At 36.1% G+C, this 23,374-nt stretch overlaps 2 protein-coding genes across 2 annotated transcripts in view; both read right to left on the bottom strand.

Moving 5' to 3' along the window:
• The window catches only part of LOC108722777 (Excitatory amino acid transporter 1), a 7,542-nt gene extending 6,227 nt beyond the window's left edge, over positions 1–1,315 (bottom strand). Inside the window, exons 1-3 of the mRNA XM_018448066.1 lie at positions 1,282–1,315; positions 617–889; positions 230–404 (exon numbers count right to left, since the gene is read on the bottom strand). Coding sequence (XP_018303568.1) covers positions 230–404; positions 617–866 — 425 coding nt within the window. The 5' untranslated portion in view covers positions 867–889; positions 1,282–1,315. The remainder of the gene's footprint in view (positions 1–229; positions 405–616; positions 890–1,281) is intronic.
• Positions 1,316–4,692: 3,377 nt separating this feature from the next.
• LOC108722793 (ankyrin repeat domain-containing protein 50) overlaps positions 4,693–23,374 on the bottom strand; it is an 88,148-nt gene continuing 69,466 nt past the window's right edge. The window contains 16 exon segments of the mRNA XM_018448094.1: positions 4,693–4,772; positions 5,095–5,272; positions 5,526–5,654; positions 6,012–6,547; positions 6,731–6,981; positions 7,372–7,563; positions 7,699–7,915; positions 8,049–8,232; positions 8,531–8,777; positions 8,882–9,203; positions 9,479–9,790; positions 9,940–10,110; positions 10,398–10,571; positions 10,996–11,585; positions 11,588–11,700; positions 12,330–13,744. Coding sequence (XP_018303596.1) covers positions 5,101–5,272; positions 5,526–5,654; positions 6,012–6,547; positions 6,731–6,981; positions 7,372–7,563; positions 7,699–7,915; positions 8,049–8,232; positions 8,531–8,777; positions 8,882–9,203; positions 9,479–9,790; positions 9,940–10,110; positions 10,398–10,571; positions 10,996–11,585; positions 11,588–11,700; positions 12,330–13,303 — 4,584 coding nt within the window. The 5' untranslated portion in view covers positions 13,304–13,744 and the 3' untranslated portion in view covers positions 4,693–4,772; positions 5,095–5,100.

Genomic DNA, 23,374 nt, shown 5'->3' on the forward strand with positions numbered 1-23,374 from the left:
CCACTTGACGCTACAAATGCTTCGAAGCGTCAAGTGGACCGCAGCCATGAACATATAAAATGATTCCGTAGATAGAATAGTCCTTGGAATTCGCTATCTGATAGCGGAGATATTAAGAAAGGCCACAAATCACCTTTTCTTCTATTACAGTAGTTTTAGTATTGTAAGAAAGTTTTGAAAATATGACAGTGTAAAGCTCATAATAATGAACATGCATTCATTTAATTACCGAAACATATCCAGAATTGTGTCCACTGTCATAAAGGTTTTCGTGGATGTACTTATAGCTCCTTCGTCTCTCATTAATTCGCCCGGTCGAATTGTCTGAACAAGTATAACACATAAAGTTATTCCAATCGTAGTAGTCGTCAGATAATAGCACAATGCCATGAATCCAATAGGTCCTGTGTAATTATAACAAACTCTAAATAAAGAAATTTTCGTTCCTTGTAATATTTTTCTACAGTTCTTCACGTGAAAAATGTTTTGATATATTTAATTTGTATCTAATTTTTTCTTTAATTCCTTTTTAATATAAAAAATGTGTGTGTGTGTGTGTGTGTGTGTGTGTGTTGTGTGATTTTGTCAAGAATTTTGATAATCTTAAAGAACTTACCAGATTTGGTGAGATTACAAGTGGCACTTATAATGCTGGACGTAACAAGTGGTAATATTAAACAATTTACCACTCTAAGAAACAGTTCTCCAAGAAATTTGATGTACATGATATCTCGTTGAGACCATGTTCTTCCGCTATAATTCTTAAGACTCAAACCGCACGACATTCCAATAATCACACCGATCAATGTTATGATTATCAACTTATGTTTCGACAGTAAAAGTATCAATGATGTCAATTTGGACATTGTAGCTGATTTTATAGAATATGCTGTTATAACATAATTAAAAATTGTATTTTATAATTGGAGCAATCTATAATTTAGCAAATTAAATCTTTTTTAAGAGAAATTATTAGAAATTAGAATTTTTTGTTAAAAATGTTTTATAACTAGAATTAAAATATCACGACAATCCAAATTAAAACTGTGCAATAGAGGCTAATGTTCAAATAAAGATTATTTATGAGTGACAAAAGAAAATTAAGCAAATGTTTAAAGTTTACAAGATGTTCGATCTAGTTTAATTAAATATCATCTATTGTTAAATAATATGCATACATTATTCTTGTCCTATCATATCCTAGATATTCTTTCTACGTTTAAACTTTATTAAATTCAAGACTCAAATTCAAGAATGTTGGATAATTTATAAAATACTTACCTCGTATAAATAAAAATTTGTTCTTTTCACAATGAAAAAAAAATTCGTTTACATTATAATGAACACTAAAAAAAAACAACTTGAGTTTGAGAAAATTCGAAAAATACTGAATGGTCGTTCGAGAAATACTATTTTAAGAGGTTCTCTCACGATATGTTATCTAAGGCAAGAGGTACTTTTATCAGAAAACATTGAACAAACGTACTTGACGACGAAATAGGTACTGTCTAAATGTTGTAATTTACTTGTCTCTTTCTATTCACTACTTTTACAGGGCCGTGCAAAAAGAGAATGCGACGGATGCCTCGAATAGAACCTTTAGCCTTAAGAGATCTCGAAATTTTGATTAAGTCATAACTATATTTTTTATTATTCTATCCAAATTAATTTACATCCAATTTAATTTCGTATATCTAAAATCATAAAATCTTTATTGTTCTAATGAGTATTGTAAATGCAATCTTTTTGCTTAATCAAATAACTTTCGTATTTAACTTCCTCATGGTAAGATATGATACATGCAATTTAATAATGCTTGTTAGGTTGCTTTACAATTTACAACGATTGTAAGGCAACTTAACAAGCAATTATTATTTGAATAAATTATTAAAGTTCAATAGTAATGAAGAAAGTAGTAATGAACAGAGCAGTGACAAATGATTCTTTATTATTTTTCAATTTTTAATACTTTATCTACGAATAACACATGTATACGCTCTAAGAAAGGCATAATCGCTTATTTATAAAGAGCGTATATACACTATATTTATGAACAGATGAAAGCTCCCTTTTATCTTTGCACTAAGCTCTATAGCAACTCGGGTCTCGAAAATCTTTTGCACGACTGGAGGAAGATAAGACATTAGAGTAACGGCGAGATACGTTAAACAGCATAATTGGATAATTAGGAAATCGCTTCAAGAACTCTGAAGCGGCCGCTTGAACAAAAAACGTCCTAATTTTGGAATTAATGATACTAATAATGAAAAAAACTTTTCTTACTGCTATCTTTAAAAAAGCTTTTATACTGCTATCTTTAAAAAAGCTTTTATACTGCTATCTTTAAAAAGCTTTTATACTGCTATCTTTAAAAAGCTTTTATACTGCTATCTTTAAAAAGCTTTTATACTGCTATCTTTAAAAAGCTTTTATTACTGCTATCTTTATTATTTACTGTTAAATTTTTATTTCATTTTATTTGTAAGAAATATAAGAAAGATTTATTATCTTTTATGATGATATTAGATATTTTCCATTTAGTGATACAAGTCGATACAAGCATCCTTCTACCTTTCTTGCCATTCAGAGAGTAACAAAAATAGAACAATATTTGTTGACTTGTGTCACAAAATGGAAAGCACTTATTACACAGGTCTACAAAAAAGGGGGTCTTGGATGTTGTCGGGAAGCTGTGGGTCATTTCCGAAGTAATTTTCTGCGTAGAATCCGAATCCGAAACCAGAATTGGCCCATCACGTCAGGATTTTGAGATATTAGGGGATATATACTCGAAAAATGCGTTTTTATGCTACTTTAGAGGTTATGTACAGGACGCAACCAATTTTTTGGGTCTTTTGTGCTATTTGCATCATTTAGTAATATTCTTACCCTTCAAAATGAGATATTGATCGACTACCTACGATTTTTTTTCGCCAAGTTACGGGCATTTTACTTTTGGCATTGTTCCAACGCCTTAATGACTCAACACATGATTTACAAGCTACGTGTGGAGCCCAAGACTTATCTTGATTGGATATCGAAATGTTGAAGTAATTGCGGTAAAATGATTTCACATTATCTTCAAGCTTTATCCTGTTCTTAACAAACGTGAAACGACCACAAATATAACAAAAACTGTTAGGATCATTTAAACACTTACGCGGGGCCATTGTTAAGACAGCAAACAGTCACAATTGTGACTGTTTATATATTAGGACCTTGAATAACGGACAGCGCGTCTTGTGCGCTGCGGCTCTGAGTGCAAGGCGTCTACCAACTTTAAACAAATCATTAGTTTTAAACTTATTAATGCAATGAAAATGAAACTTTCCAGAACATTTGTTCATATCCGAATGAACAACTTTCTCGCTGAAAGTTTTAGGATGCTCGAAATTCGCTCGATAAACGAAGCACCTGAATGCATAAAAAAGGATATTTTGCAGGTGTGTATAAAAAAAATAATAAGTTGTTTGTTTATTGACAAATATCGGTTTTTCTTTCTTCACTAGACGTGGAAAACTCTAATGATCATAACTTCGAAAATAGCAAAAAAACGCATTTTTCGAGTATATATCCTCAAATATCTCAAAATCCTGACGTGATAGGCCAATTCTGATTTCAGATTCGGATTCTACGCAGAAAATTACGTCGGAAATGATCCACAGCTTCCCAACAACAAAACCTTGTTGACCTGTGTTATCATAAATCATCTTGGTGTATCATCATATTCACCTTGAGTAATTTATCGTTGGATAGGATATTATGTAGAAATGCAATTGCAATAATACAAAGCAACAAATTATTACGCTGGTAATTATGTGTAATATTTTTTTCTAGGTTTATTTATTTCGCACCTATTACAGTATAATAAATATGTTGCATGAGACATTACGAGGGGGTATTTACACATGTTCCTCATTTTCAGGCCATAACTTTACGTATTTGTAATGAGTCCGTAATATCGTTTCTTCTTCAACTTTTTCTTCTAATATAATTTATACATATCTTTACAATATTATTCTTTCGGTTTAAAGTTATCCATTAAAAGATCACATATGCATTCTGTGTTTGCATCCAGTCTTCTGAAGAAATTTTCATTGTTAAACTTTACCATTAAACATTATCGTTTAATCTGGCATTAACATCACGACTAAAGGTTCTCTCTCTCTCTCTGTCTCTCTCTCTCTCTCTCTCTCTCTCTCTCCTCTTCAAAATTTTAATAATAATTTTTTAAGTATATATACAGAATACCTCAAAAGCTGATCAGTTTCTCTCGATAACAAACTTTAGTAACTTCTGCTGTTTTTACTCCTAACTGTTGCAAACCGAAGTTCTTTTCTAAATCGATGATTCGGAGACTGGGCAGTGTTTGCGATATTCTGTATAAGCGTCACGTACAGACATACACATACACACGCCCAATACAAACGCGTGTATATGTGTATGCAAGTAATATATTAGTGAGATCAGTAAATAATTCCATTAACGTTATATTTATACAAAGTCATGTTTTGTTTGTTTACATATCTATGTCTACATATACTTTCCCTATGCAAATTAATATTTGGTTTTGTGTGCTACGCGATCTCCGTTGTTCACGTCATATCAGAATATTTACTCTCCTTCCTCTTCCTTTTTATTTGAGGTAATTTGATTTTGCTCAAATAAACAGAGAAAAATTTGTTTATTGACTTTCGCTTTTTATTCGCGGCAGATCGCCATCCACGGTATTGGCTCGTGGCTCTTCGCCGAGACAATCCATGAGGTACAGCCTGTGGCAACGAAAATAAATAAATTTCATTATATTTCATGTAATCGTATTTATGTAAGTATACATTCACTAATACAGACTAATTATTATTACGCCATTGTATGAGATTTGATAACAGATAATTAATTAAAAAATGTAATGTTTCGTTCAATTTAAAAATAATAAAATTTTTTAAATGTTAAAATATTTTATAATTAGGCTAGTAAATTGACAAACTAAGTTCAAGTGTAAATTATATTTCGTAAAATACTATTTAATGTTTAAACGACACTGAGTCATTTGCTGTTGCTTGTAAATTTACAGAGATTATTGCAAGTATATACCTGTCCCTACAAGGGAGTTTCCTTACGCGCTTCCGCCTTCCATTGGAATCCATTTACACGTGTTGTAATAGGCTTATTTCTATTTGTAGCATTCTCAATTCCATTTCTAACGCCCGCTACTAATCTCATGGCTGGGTTGGACACCAAACCATTACGCTTTGGTTTTACATTGCTTGCACTGAAATGAAATATAGTGATACTTTATACGAAATGTGCTTATGAATAACAAACATGTATATTATTTTGTTTTATCGAAGAGTTGACATGAAACGTTAAATGTAAGATAAAAAGGAAAATAATAATGTATTAAAATTTTAGAAAAAAAAAAAGAATATCTTTATAGTGATATGTTTTTGCTTTTGATCAACATTACATTTTTAAATAACCAATGTTAAAACCAATTGATACATAGCATGATAAATATGTCTAACATTGTCGTATGTCCTCCTTGACTACATATTCTATCTTTTTTCGCTCGGGAGGGTTGAAAAAGGAAGGAAAGCCTATCGCTCATGAAGCGGTGTGTCTTCCTTATACGACCATTGTGATTTCTGCAAAGTCTAAAGAATCGCATTGAAAAAAATTAAGATAATAAGTATGTTTTTTAATAAAATTTTGATTGAGAAGATGGAATTATGTACATATATGATTTTTGTGGATAATGTGCACGTGTGAAACATAAGACAAATGTACATGACGTTTGACTGATACTCTCTCGCTGAGTCTTGTGAATGTATGCCTATAAATAATTTGCGATTTCTAAAATGTAGTCTAATGTCGTGTCTCGTGGATGAACAAAAACATTGCACGATAAGAAAACGTTAGTTAGTTATATATACTGTGATAAACATAATTAGAGTGTTAGTATAGTATTTACAACTTGTATATATAATTTATTTCTTATTAACTATGCTTACCTTCCAGGTGTGTGATCCGAAATGTGCTTGACGCTTCTACCAACGCCAGCGCCGCTGTTTCCCAAAATTATTCTCATATGAGTGTCTCGTGTAAAATGCGTGTCAGCCGAATTTCGTTTCTCATCATGCCCGTTTTCCTTATCTTTCCCAATGTTCAAGCCTAACATTTCGTTCGTTAATTCGAATGGCTTACTAATATTATTCCTGTCAATAATCTCAGTTTTGATGTTGATAGGCTCGTAGATGACGGACGTATGATTGTATCCCATCTGCGTTTTGTACGACATGTTTGGATTTGCTGCCAGCAACGATACACCCAGCTGACTTTGTATCACGTTAACTGCCGTTTGAGCACTAGGTGGACTCGTATTTGTAGGTGAGTAAGGAATAAGACTGTCGCTTAACGGAGAATGCGGAGGTGAGGCGTATATTGGACTCTGCGGCTCGCTTTTCAAAGGTGACAATAATTTGCTAAGTGGTCGACTCTTTGCTCCCCTTGAGCACTGCTGTAGTTGTTGAGTGAAAGATAACGGTGCCTAAAATTATGAAAATTAGGCATTTAAATTTTGTTCTGTAAGAATTAAATAATTTACAAGACATTTAAAAAACTAAATAACTTGTATTTTACAAGAGTTACATAATATTAATCATAACATAGTCATGAAATAAATCGCTCTAATTTTATCATTCAATAAGCGGTATGAAATGTTGTCACGTACTTTAATTACCTGACAATTAACCATCGAGTTCTGATTGAATTTTCCTTGATCGCTCTTAGTGCTGCCAGTTAAATTACTGCTTGATTTGCTGTTGCTTGAATTGTTGCCTAAAGAAACGCAACTGCGTCGTTTCGTCGAGTCTGGTGATTCCGCTGGACTGTATTGCGTCGATAAAGGGTTTAGAATTGCCGATGAAGGTTTAGTTTCAGCCGTTGAATTAGATGTGACAGAAGTAGCACTACTGCTACCACCTAGAAATTATGCAACGTTACATTACTGTGTTTTAATTTTCGATTAACATATTAAAAGAGATAAAAAATTTATTTTCATATCACAAACAAAAGAAACAAAATTCTATTAAAATAATTTCAAATTCCATAATTCGAATTTTATCTCTCGCAGAAAAGAAACGATAGCAGCAATATTTCTGTATTTTATTTCTAATAGTGTTTTCAATGGATTTGAATCGAGCCGAATTGATTAACCCGGAAGTGGCATAAACTCGTTCAATCAGAAACTAAAGTAGAGCATATGATGTCATTAATCGATCTCAGATCGATTCAAATCCACTGCAATTGAAAATGCTATAAATGTGTATAAGTTTGATAATCAATTAATAGAAAATGAGACTATCAATTAACCTCCATTGATACCAGGCCTCAAACTGCGTTGATTCGCAGAATGCTCTTCTAACAGCCTGACAACTGTATCGTGACCGCTTTTAGCGGCTACTTTAATGGCATTACGTCCACAATGATCGGAGTGATTAGGGTCAGCTCCATGATTCAAAAGCGCCCGAACACAGTGTTCGTGTCCTTCCTGAGCAGCTATACCTAAAAATTGCATTCTCCTATCATCTAACATATCCCAGTTTTATAAGAGAACTACAACTAAGTTATAAAAAAAATAGTTTTATATAGTCGATGTACAGCTTATTCATATAATATTGTAGACAATGATTAATGTACCTAGAGCCGTTGCACCTTGATTACAGGTGTGATCAGGAGTAGCACTATGTTCCAAGAGCAATCTGACGATCGCTGCGTGACCTTGCCAAGCAGCCGAATGAAGCGGTGTTCTATTTTCATTGTCACAAGCGTTCACGCTAGCTGCACCCTCAGTTAGCAACAACGCTACCATCTCCACGTGTCCTTGCCAAGCGCTTACATGTAATGACGTTCTACCCTGTAGAACACAAATATAATAACTATCAATTCCAAGCGTATTACATGTAAAACGCGAATCATTTCAGATATTAAAATAGTAAATACTATAAATTATTGAGTGTTTTCTTTTAACGCTATTGACGATTACTTACTTCTGAATCTCTACTTTCTACGTCCGCGCTCGCGTGTTCGAGCAGAAACCTCGCCATAGCTAATCTATTTTCTAACGCGAGTATATAGAGAGTGCTTCTTCCATCGGCATCTTTCGCATTAACGTCAGCATTATGAGATAACAATATCTTCACTGTATCATAATGTCCTTCCAAAGCCGCGAGTCTATGAATGTAAGAGAAAATTCATTAAAAAATGTCTATAATTTTATTTGCAATCTTATTTGTTTAGATTAAAGAGATTTAATTCATTAATTATTAGAAAATAGATAAACTCCTAAATCTATCTTAAAAAAAAGTCAATCTTTCCCAAAAGATGCACAAATTATAACTAGTGTTTACAACTATTTGAATTACAGTCTGTAAAATCGTAGCTTTTTCTCGATTAATTAAAAATTAGTTTTAAAATAATCAATTGTATAACAGAATATATAAAATCATAAATTATTACATCAGCACAGTACCTTAAAGCGGTTTTACCATCGTGGGCATGCTGATCTATAGGCGCGTTGTGTTGTTTCAGTAATCGCTCTACCAATGACGTGTGCCCTTCCTGCGCTGCGAGCATAATAGCGCTCTTTCCATCATTGTCTGTCTCGTCAATCTTCGCGCCAGCCTCCAGTAACGCCTCACAAACATCAACGTGACCCTCGAACGCCGCATAGTGTAGTGGGGTCCAGCCAGAATTGTCTCTATGTTGCTCGTCTAGGCCTTACGTAGAAATTACATCTCTTTATGATGGATACCACTTATGATGGAGAGGCAGAGATCAGGCACAATATGCTTGCGCCAGTTAAACTAATTCTACAATGTACCTCTGGCGAGCAATTGCTTCACGACGTCCGTGCCGCCCTGGGCAGCGGCCACGCTGAGAACGGTCCTGCCTTCGTTGTCTATAGTGTCGACGCAGCAGCCCCAATACAGTAAGAGCTTGACGACCGATCCGTGTCCCATACTCGCGGCCGCCCACAAAGGCGTTCTCCCAGTGACGTCGCAATGATCCATATCCGCGTCGAATTCCAGAAGCAAATCGCAAACGTCGCGATGACCCTCGAACGCGGCGACAAGTAGCGGAGTCATGCCGTCTTTGTCTTCGTGATCCACGGTGGCACCTCGCTCTAAAAGTATCGTGACTACCTGCGACAGACAAAATTAACATACAATATATATTATTATTTAATATAATCTGTTTAATATATGTAATATACCTAATATTAAATCTTATTTATATTGTATATGAACCATTTTAATCAAAATCATTTTCGCCATATTTATAGGACAGAATTGTACTAAATTATCAATGAATTCAAAAATTCTCGAATGCTAAAGATAATACACCGAATTATATTATAGTTTAATAGGAACTTTATATAGTTATGCATATGTGTGTGTTATTCATGTGTCGGTCGAACCTTTACGTATCCATGATTGGCAGGAACACATAGCGCGGCAACGCTGAGCGCAGTTCTGCCGTCGCTATCCGCGTGATCGATTTCAGCACCGAAATCCAAAAGATGTTCCACGATCTCGTTATGACCCATATATGCCGCAGCGATTAAAGCAGTTCTACCTTCGTCGTCTGTTCTGTTAACATCCGCGCCGTGTTTTAAAAGAGCCTTAACGATATCCTCGTGACCGCCCCATGCGGCGGCTCTTAACGCAGTTCGTTGATCCCAATCCGCGCAATCTACCATAGCCCCGTGCTTCAGAAGTTGCTCGACCACCTGAAACAGAACTCGTGAGAAACACCTGTTTCATTTACGACTCGTGAGATCTGCAATTTAATGGTCTTACTATCTCTTACATGTATATAATACGGAGTTAATGAGACTTGCATATGTTCTTAGAAATTCGCCACTTAATCTAATTATACCTGAGTATGCCCTCCCCAGGCAGCGGCCCTGAGGGCGGTCCAGCCGTCACAGTCCGCGTGATCCGCCCTCGCACCGGCAGCTAAAAGAACACGCACCACATCCGAGTAACCATGCCTGGCGGCCAAGTTCAGTGGTGTTTGTCCATTACGGTCGACCGCTTCCAATTTTGCCTTAAATTCAAAAATTCATCAAGTTATTTCTATAGTATTACATGGAAAAAAAATGGAAACAGATGTGATGTTTTACTTTTTAAAATGGATAACATTTATCTTAAAAAACTATTCTTGCAAAAAAAATGTACAAAACTTAGAAACAAAATTTTAAAAAAATGCATAAAATTGGAAATTAAATTTGTAATTAATAATTTTGATACGCTTGGTTATTTAGCTTGTAATATATAAGATGATAGCTCTCTTAATTAATTAAAAATTTTAATTTGAGATTACAACTTGTATACCTGAGGACAGGCTGCAAGCGCCACTTCTAGAAGAGATGCATTGCCATCGGCGGCTAAAGTGTGTAACACCGTTCGTCCATAAGAGTCTGTTTGATTGATATCTCCGCTTTCACCGAGAAGCTCTGTTAGCGGTTCACTCGGAGATTCATCAATGGGGCTCACATCTTGCGAAACCTTTGTGTAGGAAACGCGAGATTAAATTTTCCGTCGCTACAATTTTTAATTACAAAATTTCTATTACAAATATTTTCCATGACAATCAATAAATTATGGTGTAGCGAATGTATTATGAGTCATACTATATTGACGACATATGGGACTTAATAATGCTTGAAAATTTTCTCATAGAAATTTTCTATGAGTCGCATTGTTCTCTCTTATCATAAAAATATACTGACCCCAAAAAACTAGATTAGATATTATATTTTATCACAATTTCCTGTTTTCATGTTCCCAACATAACTAGAGATTAGATACCTATTACTATTATATTCATTACAGCATCCCGCAATGGGGCTTTAGAAATAGATTCGTATTCAAAATGAACTTCAACTGTCTTAAATCAATTAGATTCTTATTTTAATAAAAATAACACTACCTGACTAGAAGAAATAGCATCTTTGCTAGCGTCATCGTCAATCGTTTTTTCAGAGGGCTTAGCACCAGTGTCGATTAGCAATTTCAGAAGTTTAACGTCCTGCCTGGGCCAAAGAATGCACTCGGAGCTATCCAGATAACAGCCTTCGATGGGCGCGTTACTACCAATCATCCAGAGTACTTGAAGAGTGTAGACATCCAACGTGGTGTTAACCGGAATGCTCGTTATAACACGTTGCAGGTGTTGCGCCAGTACGCAGATCTCGTCGGGATTGAGCTCGGAGCCGCGTAGAGTGTAGTAGGCCGCCAGCATGGCATGGCCCTCAGTGGCCGAACAAAGATACTTCTGGGTGCAGTGCTTCACGTCCAGCAGCCATTCGGCGAAGCTGTGATGAAAAAGCATCAATGCGCCGGCACGCGAGACCGATATCACCCGTCGCAGCAAATGGAGCCGGCGATTGAAGTCCTCCACGGTGATGCCGACGCAGGCCGTCTTCACGCTCTCGTACAGAATCTCTTGAGTGATGGGCAATTTGGCGGCAAGTATGACGTTGAGTAGAGGCTGCACCTTGCTGAATTGCTTCCTGACAGAACAATAAAGTTCTCCGCCACACCATCGAGAACTTTCTCCAGGTACAGAAAGCAGCCGTTGCTCTTTATGTGCAGCTGGTTCAGCATCTCGGCGGTGTCACGCGAGATGTGCTGCCTGTGAAAGTAGTTTATGGAAGTATTAGCGAAACGATTACTCACGAGTGCTTGACAAGTATGAGTAAAATGTAAGTTTAAATATCATTGTTGTTAATAAACTTTTGTGTGCTATTTAAGTATGTAAGTTTAACATATTTATTTATTTATTAGAATGTAATTTCTTTCAGAGAATTAAAAAGGATTAAATTTTTTATCCTTTCTCAACTGTTTTCTCAAAAATGACTGTCAATAAAGTTAATGCGAATGTATCAATTGGATTGTTTTAACCATCTGATATCAATTTTAATTCTTCCATCAGCAATAGGGATCTTCAAAAAACAGAATCAATTTTTTATTGTTCCGGACTATATACAAATCTGAGAAAATTCTGATATACTTGTCATACTTTTAATAATGAGTTTTACTATCATAAAAGTCGGATTGTATTTTATTTATTTTCAACAGATTTAAATTTACCTAGCAAAATTCACAATCAATACTTTCAAAAATTCAAATATCGATACCTTTAAAGATCCCGATTGCCGGCGAAGAGTCAATAAAAAAATTCGTTTGAACAGATAAAGAATATAAATACAAGTTAATGAGAATTAAGTGTCCTAAATGCTCAACAATTAATCCTGTTGTTACCTGAGCGCGTCTTCCTGATCCAGCCGCGCGAGAATATATTGCTGAACATCCCTAACGACCTGGGACTTTCTTAGGTCGTCCAGTGAGATCTTGCGAAAGCCAGTGAACATACGCGATATAGTCTTACTCTGTCGTCGAGCGGTGCAAACTAACAAAAGCCATTGTGGGAATAGATGGTGATGATTAGCCAGCAATTCAGCTATTGTACGACTGACATTATCATTTTCTCTCCGAGAGTCCCTTGTGCCAGTTTGCGGTGGATTCAACGTCTGGCCCTCGTCAATGGAGTCCACTAGCAAGAAGAGACAGTTCTTTGGCGGTTCGACTTCCAACAGCGGGAAGAGCAGAGCCTTTTTCAAAGCGTCATCAGGATCTCGGTCCAGGACGTCCGGTTGCAACGCGGCCTGTATATCCGGATCGGTTCGCAGCTTCTCGGCGTAGGCCTCCGCGATGGCCTCCCTGGACGTGAGAGGCGGTGCAGTTGCGACGATCGTCGTCGTCGTCGTCGGTGTCGTCGTCGTAGGCATCGCCGCCACCATTGTCGTCGTCGTCGTCGCCGTCGTTGTCGCCGTGAGCATCGTAGTGTTGACCGTGGTCGCGGCTGCATTCGCGGATGTCGCCGGCGAGATGGGTGTGGACGACGCTCGATGATGAGAGCCGTCCGAGCTCGCCTGAAGCAGCTGGGCCACCAGAGACCGCACAAATTGAGCGGGCGACAGAGAAGCCTCGCTTCTAGCCTGACAGAAGTGTCGGGCCAGCAGACGACGATTCAGGGACCGCTGATGCCTCGCGGAAGCGCCGCTTGACGGCCATGCCAACTCGGCGCAGAGAGCCGTCTTCCCGCTTCCCGGTCCGCCCACGATCAGAGCACCGCACGTCTTCGATTGCGGTCTCTGCTCCAGGCAGTGCGACAGCTTCGTGAAAGCCCATTCTCGGCAGAAGAAACGCTTCTTCTCGATCACCGGCGCCGCCATCTCGACGTCCCGATATCTCTCTTCTCCTATTACCTCGGCGCGATGAAACCGTTTCTCGCGATTGAGTTTATCGGGGTTCCCTAGTGTAAATCGATTGGCGTAAGTAGATCTTTGGCATGGGTTTCACTATATCGGTTTCAATCCGGATGTTCAGCTCGTCTGGACGTATCTGATCGGATATCTGATCGGATAAGCTGTCTCTCTTCTATCTCGCTCTCTCCGGAGTACCGCGACTAAATGCAGATCTGGTGTAAATGATGAGATGGGTGGCGGTTCAGATCGGCTTAAGTGCAGCGACAAGATTGACCCGGCTGCGTTGCTCTGTCAACGGAACATTGGTGGGAGCCCCAGGGGGCTCTGAGGCTTCCTCTGACTCCATTCAGGCTTCTCATCGCCTTGTAGCCGCCTTGTAACAATGCACTTTGCGTCCTTGCATGCTATCTGAAACAAAAGAAAACTCTTTTCCCTCTTGTTCCTTGAACATTTTGCGAATGCTTATAAAATGAAGAATGACGAACATAAAATTAATTTCTCGCCACAAAATGACGACGCGAGATAAAATCGCCTTCAAACAGAAAGGAATAGAGGAAATCTACGATAAAATACGCAAGGTACTTCTCGTTGGAAGTTATTCGGACGCAAATTACGTGGCTGCGACAAAATACTCGTTTGTCACGATAGAAGCGGTAATGTAGCAGTAGTTCATAAAATAAATTCAGAGAACTTTCATCGCCGTATAAATACATGGCTCGCGTTTACGCGAGCAATTTGGATATATCATGCGCGACATATCTCTAGCAAACTTTTAAAAGATTTCCCGGTCCTCCTCCGATTCTCGTCGCAATTAAGTGGTCCAACTAACCGTCTAATTGATTCGCTCAGTGTTAATCTTTAGACCAGGCGCGTCTTCTGGAGGCTGGATAGCCCTCCTTCCGAGACTTTAATCATTATTTCCTTACCGTCCCAACTTGGCGCGATTTTGCCCGGAGGTAAAACGATATTAACTTAAGATGGTCTTCCGTTTAACAAGATAGATTAGCGCGCTGTCCGTTAATGCGATAATTAATAATCCTAACACGACGGAAAGTTCGACGACCTCGCCCATCGCGTTCCGCCGGATGCGTTTATATCGCACTGAGGGATAAATAACCGTATCGCGGCGATCAGCGCGGGTCTCTCGCAATCTTTCTGCGTTTAACGATTTTTATTGGTAGGAGTTCGCCGAGGATTTTTACTTTTTACTTGAAAACCAGCTTTCTTTGATTTCCTTGCAACACGTCCACATTCAAATGGCTTTGACTTTATATAAACTGAATTTATTAATTTTTGTGTAATCTCTGGGCATGTCTTGCGTTCGTGGTTTTTATTATTTAATCTTAAGACGTCAAGTTAATGTAATTGCGAAATTTTACTAGGTACACCGTAAATTCTGTGAGTAAAAACTGTGAGTACTGCACAGATGAGGGTTGATCACAATTGAGCGTGAGGTTTGCGTCTTCGATAAAAATCTAGCTGAAGATAACCCTAATTGAGGCCGAAACGTCCGAAGATTTTTTTCAATATAGCTTTTATATATATAATATATAAAAAAAATTTTGCGCTCTCCAATAATCACGTTGTTACTCTCATTTGCCATATATCTAAATTCTAATAAAATTTGGACAATTCGGTTATCCTTGCTAACACTCGTTTCCGTTAACAGATGTACGTTCTGCAAGAAAACGCACCCTTTTTTTGCCTCTCTCTCCCTTTTTTCTCTCGTTCTGATAAATTATAAATACATTCTCGCGAATCGATTCGATTACATGTCCGGGACCGTTATATATATAGTGTATAATTGTGTTACGCGCGATGAAATTGCCACATGACCATTTTTGACCATCGCTATCACTGATCCCCCCCTCTCTCTCTCTCTCTCTCCCATTTTTGTCTCTTCTTCTCTCTAGCAACGTGGGAAAATATGTTGCGCGAGAAAATGCGAAAACGGTTTTCGCCGAAAGCCACAAATCCGACTGTCACGTCGACCGATATACGTACTACATATATATATATATATATATACGTACATACGTGGATGTAACGAAAGATCGCTCGGCATGTCGACCCGCGGACGCAGGGACGAAGGACCGCAAATCTAACTCGTGCCCGGAAACTGGCGCGATAAATTTCGCGTTTATCCGGCCGCCGAGAGAGGCAATCGGGCAGCCCGATATTTCCTTCTATTTTCTTAATTGGACAACTGCTTACGATCTTTCCGTAGCCAAGACTCAAATTAAAATTCTATTAAAAGTAAAATCCGCTTGAAATTAATGGAGATAAACAGCTTTTCTGATTTGTCCGCCTGAAACGTGAGACCGAATTTCAGCGAATGTTCGCAACATTGAGAAAGGAGTTGCGACGATGTCTGGAATATTTTTTTAAAAAAAGAAAATCATCGCTCGCTTTTACAATACCGTTACCTGGGTTCAAGGTTCATACTTCCTGTCTTGATTTATTCCATAGACGTAATAAGAATAGACTGCGCATTCTTATGAAGTTATTATCGGACTAGAAAGAGTGAGGTAGCTCGAAGCACATCACTCTCTCTCTCTCACTTTCTCTCTCTCTCTCTCCCTCTTTCTGCTCTTTGTCTATTATATTCTACTATATTATATTATCTTTAATTTTATTTAATTTTATTTTTAATTTAATTTAATTTAATTTAATTTTTTCATTTTATTTATTCATTTCCGTATAATACTTTCTTCAAATTTCTATGCTACTTATCTGTAAATTTTTTTATCTTGTGTTTACTAATTTCCTTATTTTGCGTCTCTCCAAATTTCTGCGCCAATTGTTTGTTAATTTTCTTATTTTGCATTTTTCACTTTTGAACATTAGTATTTACTTTTTCTGTATGTTCTTAGAATGCTTGTCCTAGAACAGTAATAAACACTTTATCTATGTATTTACCTCTTTCTTTCTAAAGTATCAAGTTGAAGAGAGATGCTGATATGTTAAATTATTTCTAACCGAGCACAGATGCTAAAAACAGGAAATATACCAGTCCATTACCTATTATGTCTATAACTATTCTATGATATAGGGTTGGAAAAAACCCGGGCTTTTTAAAAAAAACTCAACCCCCCCTACACACTGGGTTTTATGGGGGTTTTATTGGGGTTTTTCGGGTTTTTTTGGGGTTTTTTTGGGGTTTTTTTGGTAAAATTGATTATTTGATATTTTTTTCACGTAATATTTAGTTACGTTGTATTTATCATTATTTAATTACATTATATAAATAATAATATGGCTCAATAAAAATAAATTAATAATATAAATTAGAAGGACTACGAGCCAAGCAATAACATTTTAATGTTGGAACAATACATACATATGTTTCGACACCGATCGGGTCATTTTCAATGTGTTGAAAATAAATATAAATTTTGAAACCACTTTTAGCGATCTGAATTATCGACCAAGACACAGGAAATTAATACAATGGATCTTATATATATATATATATAATAGACAGTAAATTTTTAATTCTCTTCAACATCTTTATTTTTAAAATGTCACTCTTTCAAAATTTATATTTATTTTTAACACATTGAAAATGACCCGATCGCTGTCGAAACTTATGTAAGTATTGTTCCAACATTAAAATGTTATTGCTTGACTCGTAGCCCTTCTAATTTATATTATTAATTTATTTAATTACATATTCAAATAAAATTAATTATGAATGAATTTTATGAAAATATTATGGTAATGAATTTTTCAAATATAAAAAAAACTACATAATGAAAACTCAACAAATAGGAAATAAAAAATATCCATAACAGTTGAAGCTGGATCTTTTAATGCTTAAATAATTCAATATGAATTTGTATACTATACCTATTATACAATATGTATGTATGTACATGCATATATATCATACTTGTAGCCATTTGAACTGCGCGCCGAAATTTTATCGGACTTAAAGACGCAGCTATACTACCGAAATAAATATCACAATTGCATTTTAATGCTCAATAAACATCTATTAAAGCTTATAATCTATTAAGCTCTTAATATGCTGGTAATCTATAAATAAATTTATTTATTATGAAAAATATTACTATTGGTTTTTTTATATCACTACCTTAATACTTTTATATGCAGAATGATTAGTGGGACCATATTGTATAAAAAAAATTATACAATTTTGTTTAAAAAATAAAGGTGATCTATATATCTTTTTAGCGCCTCCACCTAGAAGAAATACAACATGATCAAAATACGTTCCCCTTGAAACCATTCCACTTTCATCTGAAACATTTTTTCCTATCTCCAAAACTGGGTGTTATTCGGGTGGCCGATCTTAAGTGACTCACCCTGTATATATCTTAAAATTGGTATATGTTAAAATTATATCACTTCAGTTATAGTTTAGTATACATATATTCATTAAATATTTATAAATACGTCCCTTTTGTGTTTAAAAAATTTATTTTTCTACAATTCCAATAAAACCCAAAAAAACCCACAAATTGCGGGTTTTTTTAAGTGAGTAAAACCCAAAAAAACTCCCTGGATTTTTTGGGGTGGGTAAAATAATGCCAATCCTCATGATATAAGAATGCCCCATAATACCTACTGTGTATAACAGTTGAATATAATTTGAAGAAAATTTCTAATCGATGACAAATTTTTAATAGCGGCTTTGTATATTGGTTTATAAAGTTTGAGGTAAATTTCTGATTGGTCATAAATATCGTCACTCTTTGAACTACTGCGCATCCACGGGAATGTTATACTTAGTGTTCTTACATCATGATTTATTCGTCTGCGTTGAGACGGAGACCAAACTTGCTTGTTCGGGCACAAGTTGATAACTGTGTCGCGCTTCGCGGTTCATTCATTCATTTCGGCGACATTTGCCGTGAGACTTGTAAGCAGCCAAGGGACTTGGAAACTCGCGGTAAGGTAAATGCACGCTTGCATTCACACACACGTACGAAACTGACGTTTCGTAAACGCCTCGGTAAATGCCACAAGGCTCGACCTATATTCCGACAATGGCCGCCGACCCGTTTATTATTAGATGCGGAGGCACACAACGCCATAAAGATGATACCGTCAATGTGCGCGCGTTGCATTGTCGCCTCGATGCAACCAGAACCAACGTTGACAACCCCCTCGGTTGTCTCTCTCCCCTAACCGGCAATCATTATGGCCGAATGATACGCCGCGCCGTAATCGTGGACGAGAAACGAGACGAAGCGAGAACCTGTTTCACACGAGAAAATCCCCACCATACTCAGTTTAATTAAACTCCTTGAGGAAGTGCGCATCGAAATTGAAACCATTTATTTTCTACTGGACTGTATTTAATGGAGGTAATTAATATTTTAATCGCGACACTGATGACAAATTACGGATCATATCCGGAAATATGTGAGAAATATTCACGCCTTTGGTAATAGTTTCACGTAGAGCAATTATTTTAGATACGCAATATGTTTTCATATAATTGAATACATAGACCGTGTTCAATAAAAAATAAAAATTGATTGTGTCTAATAAATAAATATTGATCATGTCTAATAAAAAATTAATTGATTTTGCTGCAATAAAATGCGAATCCGTAAAATTGTTCTTGACGAAAGAGCCTACGCACTAACAACAGTGATAATTGAGAAACAGAGCGTCGCCTACTTTCATTTTTTTTTATAGAAATGTCTATTACATATTTCGTTCGGTTTTACAAAAGAAATAAAACGACGCAAGACAATTTGAATCGTTTTATTTGAAAAACTGATTGTCGCAATAAAACACGATTTTATGGGAAAAACTGTTTTTGACAGAAGTTTACATATTGACCAAGAAATGGAACACTGTCTACTGTCATTTTTTATGAGAACATGTGTTACGTATTTTGTTTAATTCAGAAAAATTGAAATGCAAAACAATTTAAATAATTTTGTTACAATAAATAAAACACGATTCTATGGAACTATTCTTGATGAAAGGTCACGTACTAATAACTGAGGAATGTTGCCTGCCTACTTTCATTTTTTTCATGGAAATGTCTATTACATATTTTGTTCAAAAGAAATAAAACACCCACAATTTGAATAATTTTATTTGAATAAACTGATTGCCATAATAAAATACGATTCTATGGAAACTGGTTGAACGACGGGCCCACTGCTAATGACCGAGGAGTGTTGCCTACTTTCATTTTTTTCATGGGAACGTCATATTACATATTTTGTTCGGTTGAAAGAAATTGAAACTATGCAAGACGATTTGAATAATTTTATTCATGAGCCTGCTTCCCCGCGTATGTGACAGACAGAAGGGGTTGGAAACGTCACGGTTGTAAGCGAACGAAGGGGACTGGGAGGAAAGGAGGCAGCACCCGATGTTTCCTTTCTCACGTTATGCTTTCTCCCTGTCTTGCACCCCTAACCGATCGATTTCCGTTCCCCACCCCGTGAATTCCGTGTGCTATGCCGACCTCGGTGAACGCGAAATTTATCCTCGGCAGAGGCCGCGGAACTGGATTCAATCAACGAATATAGGCGCTGGATCCATTTACATGCAAAAAAGGAATACGCCGTCATCGATAAACGGTAGCACGATTCATTTCGTGAGGAATACGGACAAACTGGAGCCTGGAGAAATGGTCTTTTTTCGCCCAGCAACCACGCGGACGATAATAAACGGCAAGATCGTTTTTCGTGGAGCTTGTTTTTTAAATTCTTAATTTACTTGGCAATTAAAATTTTTTTTCTTACGTTCAGCGATGAGAAATATTTGTTTGTATGTAGATTCATTTTTCATTCCTCTGTTTTGCATTTACGCGGCTGTATAAGAAATATACGCGCAGATTTTTATTTCCTTCATCACATTTAGGTCAATCGTGTATCTTGAAATGAGATGAAAATTACAAAGATGAGAAAATTCATTCGAATTTTTGTAATTTCATTCATATAGAAGAAACCTAGGTGTGCTCGTTCTCGAGACGAATTTCGTACAATTTTGCACAGATGCCAGATGCGAATATATTCAAATTGACATAGTTTAAACTATACTGCCAAAAAACGAACATCTGATATAATTCCCACGCAGAATTTAGACCTAATTGACAATGTCGGTTAAATACTTTAACATGCTCCCACCTCCCGTTAAAGACTCTCCTTCTCCAACTTCTTTTCGTTCTTCCGCCGCGGATTTCATTGCATCTCTTGCGACTTTATAATAATAATGTAAATGTAATGCAAATGTTCTTGTTACTGTTAATAATTTTTGAATGTTTATTTTTACGAGCTTATGTTTCTTTTATATCTAATGTAATTCCTTGTTTTAATCGATATGGCTGACTTGTAACAGTAGTTCTACTGATGTCTTGTAATTTGTCATGTATAAATTTGATGCATTGCAATGAAGAATATGAATGAATGAATGAATGTAAGCACACATAATTAAGTAAAAATAGAAAAATCTATAAATAGAAGAATAATGATGTGACGCCGATTTAAATTACCGCGATGATGGTATCTGGCATGTAATTCTCATTAACTAATTAGTTGTAGTATGAATAGCACAATAGGTCTATTTTTTATTCCTGCATTAAACTGCACTAGAACTTTCTTTCTCGCTTTCGCCAAATGCCAAACATATATCTATTTCACTTTAAGTTCCAAAAGCGTTCCAAGTAGTTCAGAAAACAGACCTCATCATGATTTCATTAGTTAACATCTAGTGAATTTATTCACTTTCGTATTTTCATCTTATTTCAAGATCACACAATCGAAAGATTCGTATATTTCCGATTTGTCCTCGATCATTATCTCGCTTTCGAATCGAAAAAGAAACCTATGAATTTCTCGACGAAAATTACGGCGGTTTACATCAGAAAAGAGTGCGGGGTAATTTTGGTCGCCGGCTAGACAGTGAATGCGTTCCCCTCGTTTCTCATCGCGCGATGACAGCAGAAAGAGAGATAAAAGTGTGTGATTTTCTCAAGATAAAATGATCTCGTCGTTTGTCTGAATATACATTGCAAGAAAGGCGACTGCTCCGATATTACACAAAAGTTCGTCTAGACTTCGGATCGTGCCGGACGAAGGAGCAGCAGCGTGGAATTGCAAAGGGTAGAAGAATATATTCAAAGAAAGCTCGCGGCTAAGCTGGATTTAGAGTTAATCCGGAAGAGACCACAGCCAGAATACCAGCGGGTCGGTCAAGCGGTACTTTTTGAATAATTATCTGTTGTACTTAAGTGCTTAACGTAGAAAAAATGCTCAATGTAAAAGAAATACACACTGAAATAACAATTAAAAAAAAAATAAAAAGTGTCACATATCAGCGTTCTTTTACTAGAAATCTTTATTATTCAATAAATAAGTAGAGAAATAATAAAGAAATAAACAAGAAATAGTAAATCGCAATCATATCTGAAATAAATTGATTTAATAAAGAATTCAAAAATTGTGAATTATCGCGCGGGGCTATTCGAGTCGCGCTGGATATTATTTGCTCGCAGCGCAGCTCGAATAGCCCGATAATTCACAATTTTTGAATTCATATTCTTGAGAGTCTTATTAGTTTATGTATTATATAATAGTTATTTAATAAAGAATAAATTATGTATTATTCGAAACATCTAACTTTGACCGTGTTGGCGTTCTCTATCGTATATGGAGAAATAATAAAATTAAAAGATATTACATAATTCATAATCATAAAGCATAAAAAATATTCACGAGACTCGATATGAAGAAACATTCACGATATAAACATCTCGAGATATCTTTCTTTTCATCCCTTTTTTAATTTAGTCACATGGCGTTGCTCCGTTGCACTCGTTGCACCCGAATGCATTATGCATCAAGTTGCACGCGTGCTGGCCTAGCACCTACGCAGCCATGCATGCCAGTAGTCTCGTTTAAAGACACAGGAAGAACTTCTTCCTGCGTGAAAAGAAAGAGAGAAGGAGAGATTGCTGTCTACAGTCTTGTATTTCAAATCGTAAAATGAGCGAGTCGTCTCCTTTGTATGAATGCGTTTCATATTCTAGCAAGAGAATCTCGTGAATAAAAGTTAAAAACGCCGTTAGTCACACACGAAGATTAATATGCGTTTATTTTGAATACGAGCACTAGAATTTGTACAATTCTAACTTTAAATAAATATCCTTTGCGATGTCGATAGAGTGAAAACTTTAGAAAGGCCTTCCCGAAAAATATACTTCGAATATTGTATAGTAAAGTCTTTTCTATATAACCGTTCACACTTCGAGAACTTTTGTGAAGTAAAATATGTTTCCGCTTTAAAAATCTTCTTTATCGATAAAAGTATATATCGTATTTTTCCTACACCTCCAGATTTCTTCTACGGACGACGAAGATAAATGTGTTCTTTTCAACTCTTAAGAGGAGCTTACAGTCGTCCGTGTTTTACTTGTGATTATTTTTCAAGAAGTATTTTTCTAACTGCTTTTATAGATTTAAAAATTCTTTTACATACACACAGTTGAAATATAAACGGTAATGTAGTCCAAACTGTCGATTTTATCCCAAAATGAGAAAAAGTTTTGTTATCGGTTATCGGAGTCGACTTGTAACAATATTTGCTTTATATACAAATTTTATACTTTGTACATATAAAACAATTTTGGTTTGGACTAGGAATTATATGAACAAACTATGTTGAGTTTTCAGAATTAGGCTTAGATACCTAATATGAGAGATTAGTTAGAAAATTTGTATGTATGTGTGCATGCAATATTGATGTAATAGTGACAACGAGACACATAAATCGTATGAGTGAGAGCAAAGTCTAGCATAACGCATAACACATAATGCATAAGAAACTGAACTAATTAAAGTTCTTCATTTCCTTCTTTTCCATGAAATATAAGACTTGATTGATTTTCTCATACTTTATGCATTATATGTTATGCAAAGATCTGTGCTCTGACTTTATGTAAGTATAATGTAAGTTCTACACCGATGTCCATTTTTACCAATATAGATTAACTTTAATCTCGGTTTAATTTGTTCTTTATCCTTTTCTAAATCTTAGATCTAGAAC

This window comes from Mycetomoellerius zeteki, unplaced genomic scaffold (genome assembly GCF_001594055.1).
Source record: "Mycetomoellerius zeteki isolate Tzet28-1 unplaced genomic scaffold, Tzet1.0 scaffold219, whole genome shotgun sequence".
NCBI lineage: Eukaryota > Metazoa > Arthropoda > Insecta > Hymenoptera > Formicidae > Mycetomoellerius > Mycetomoellerius zeteki.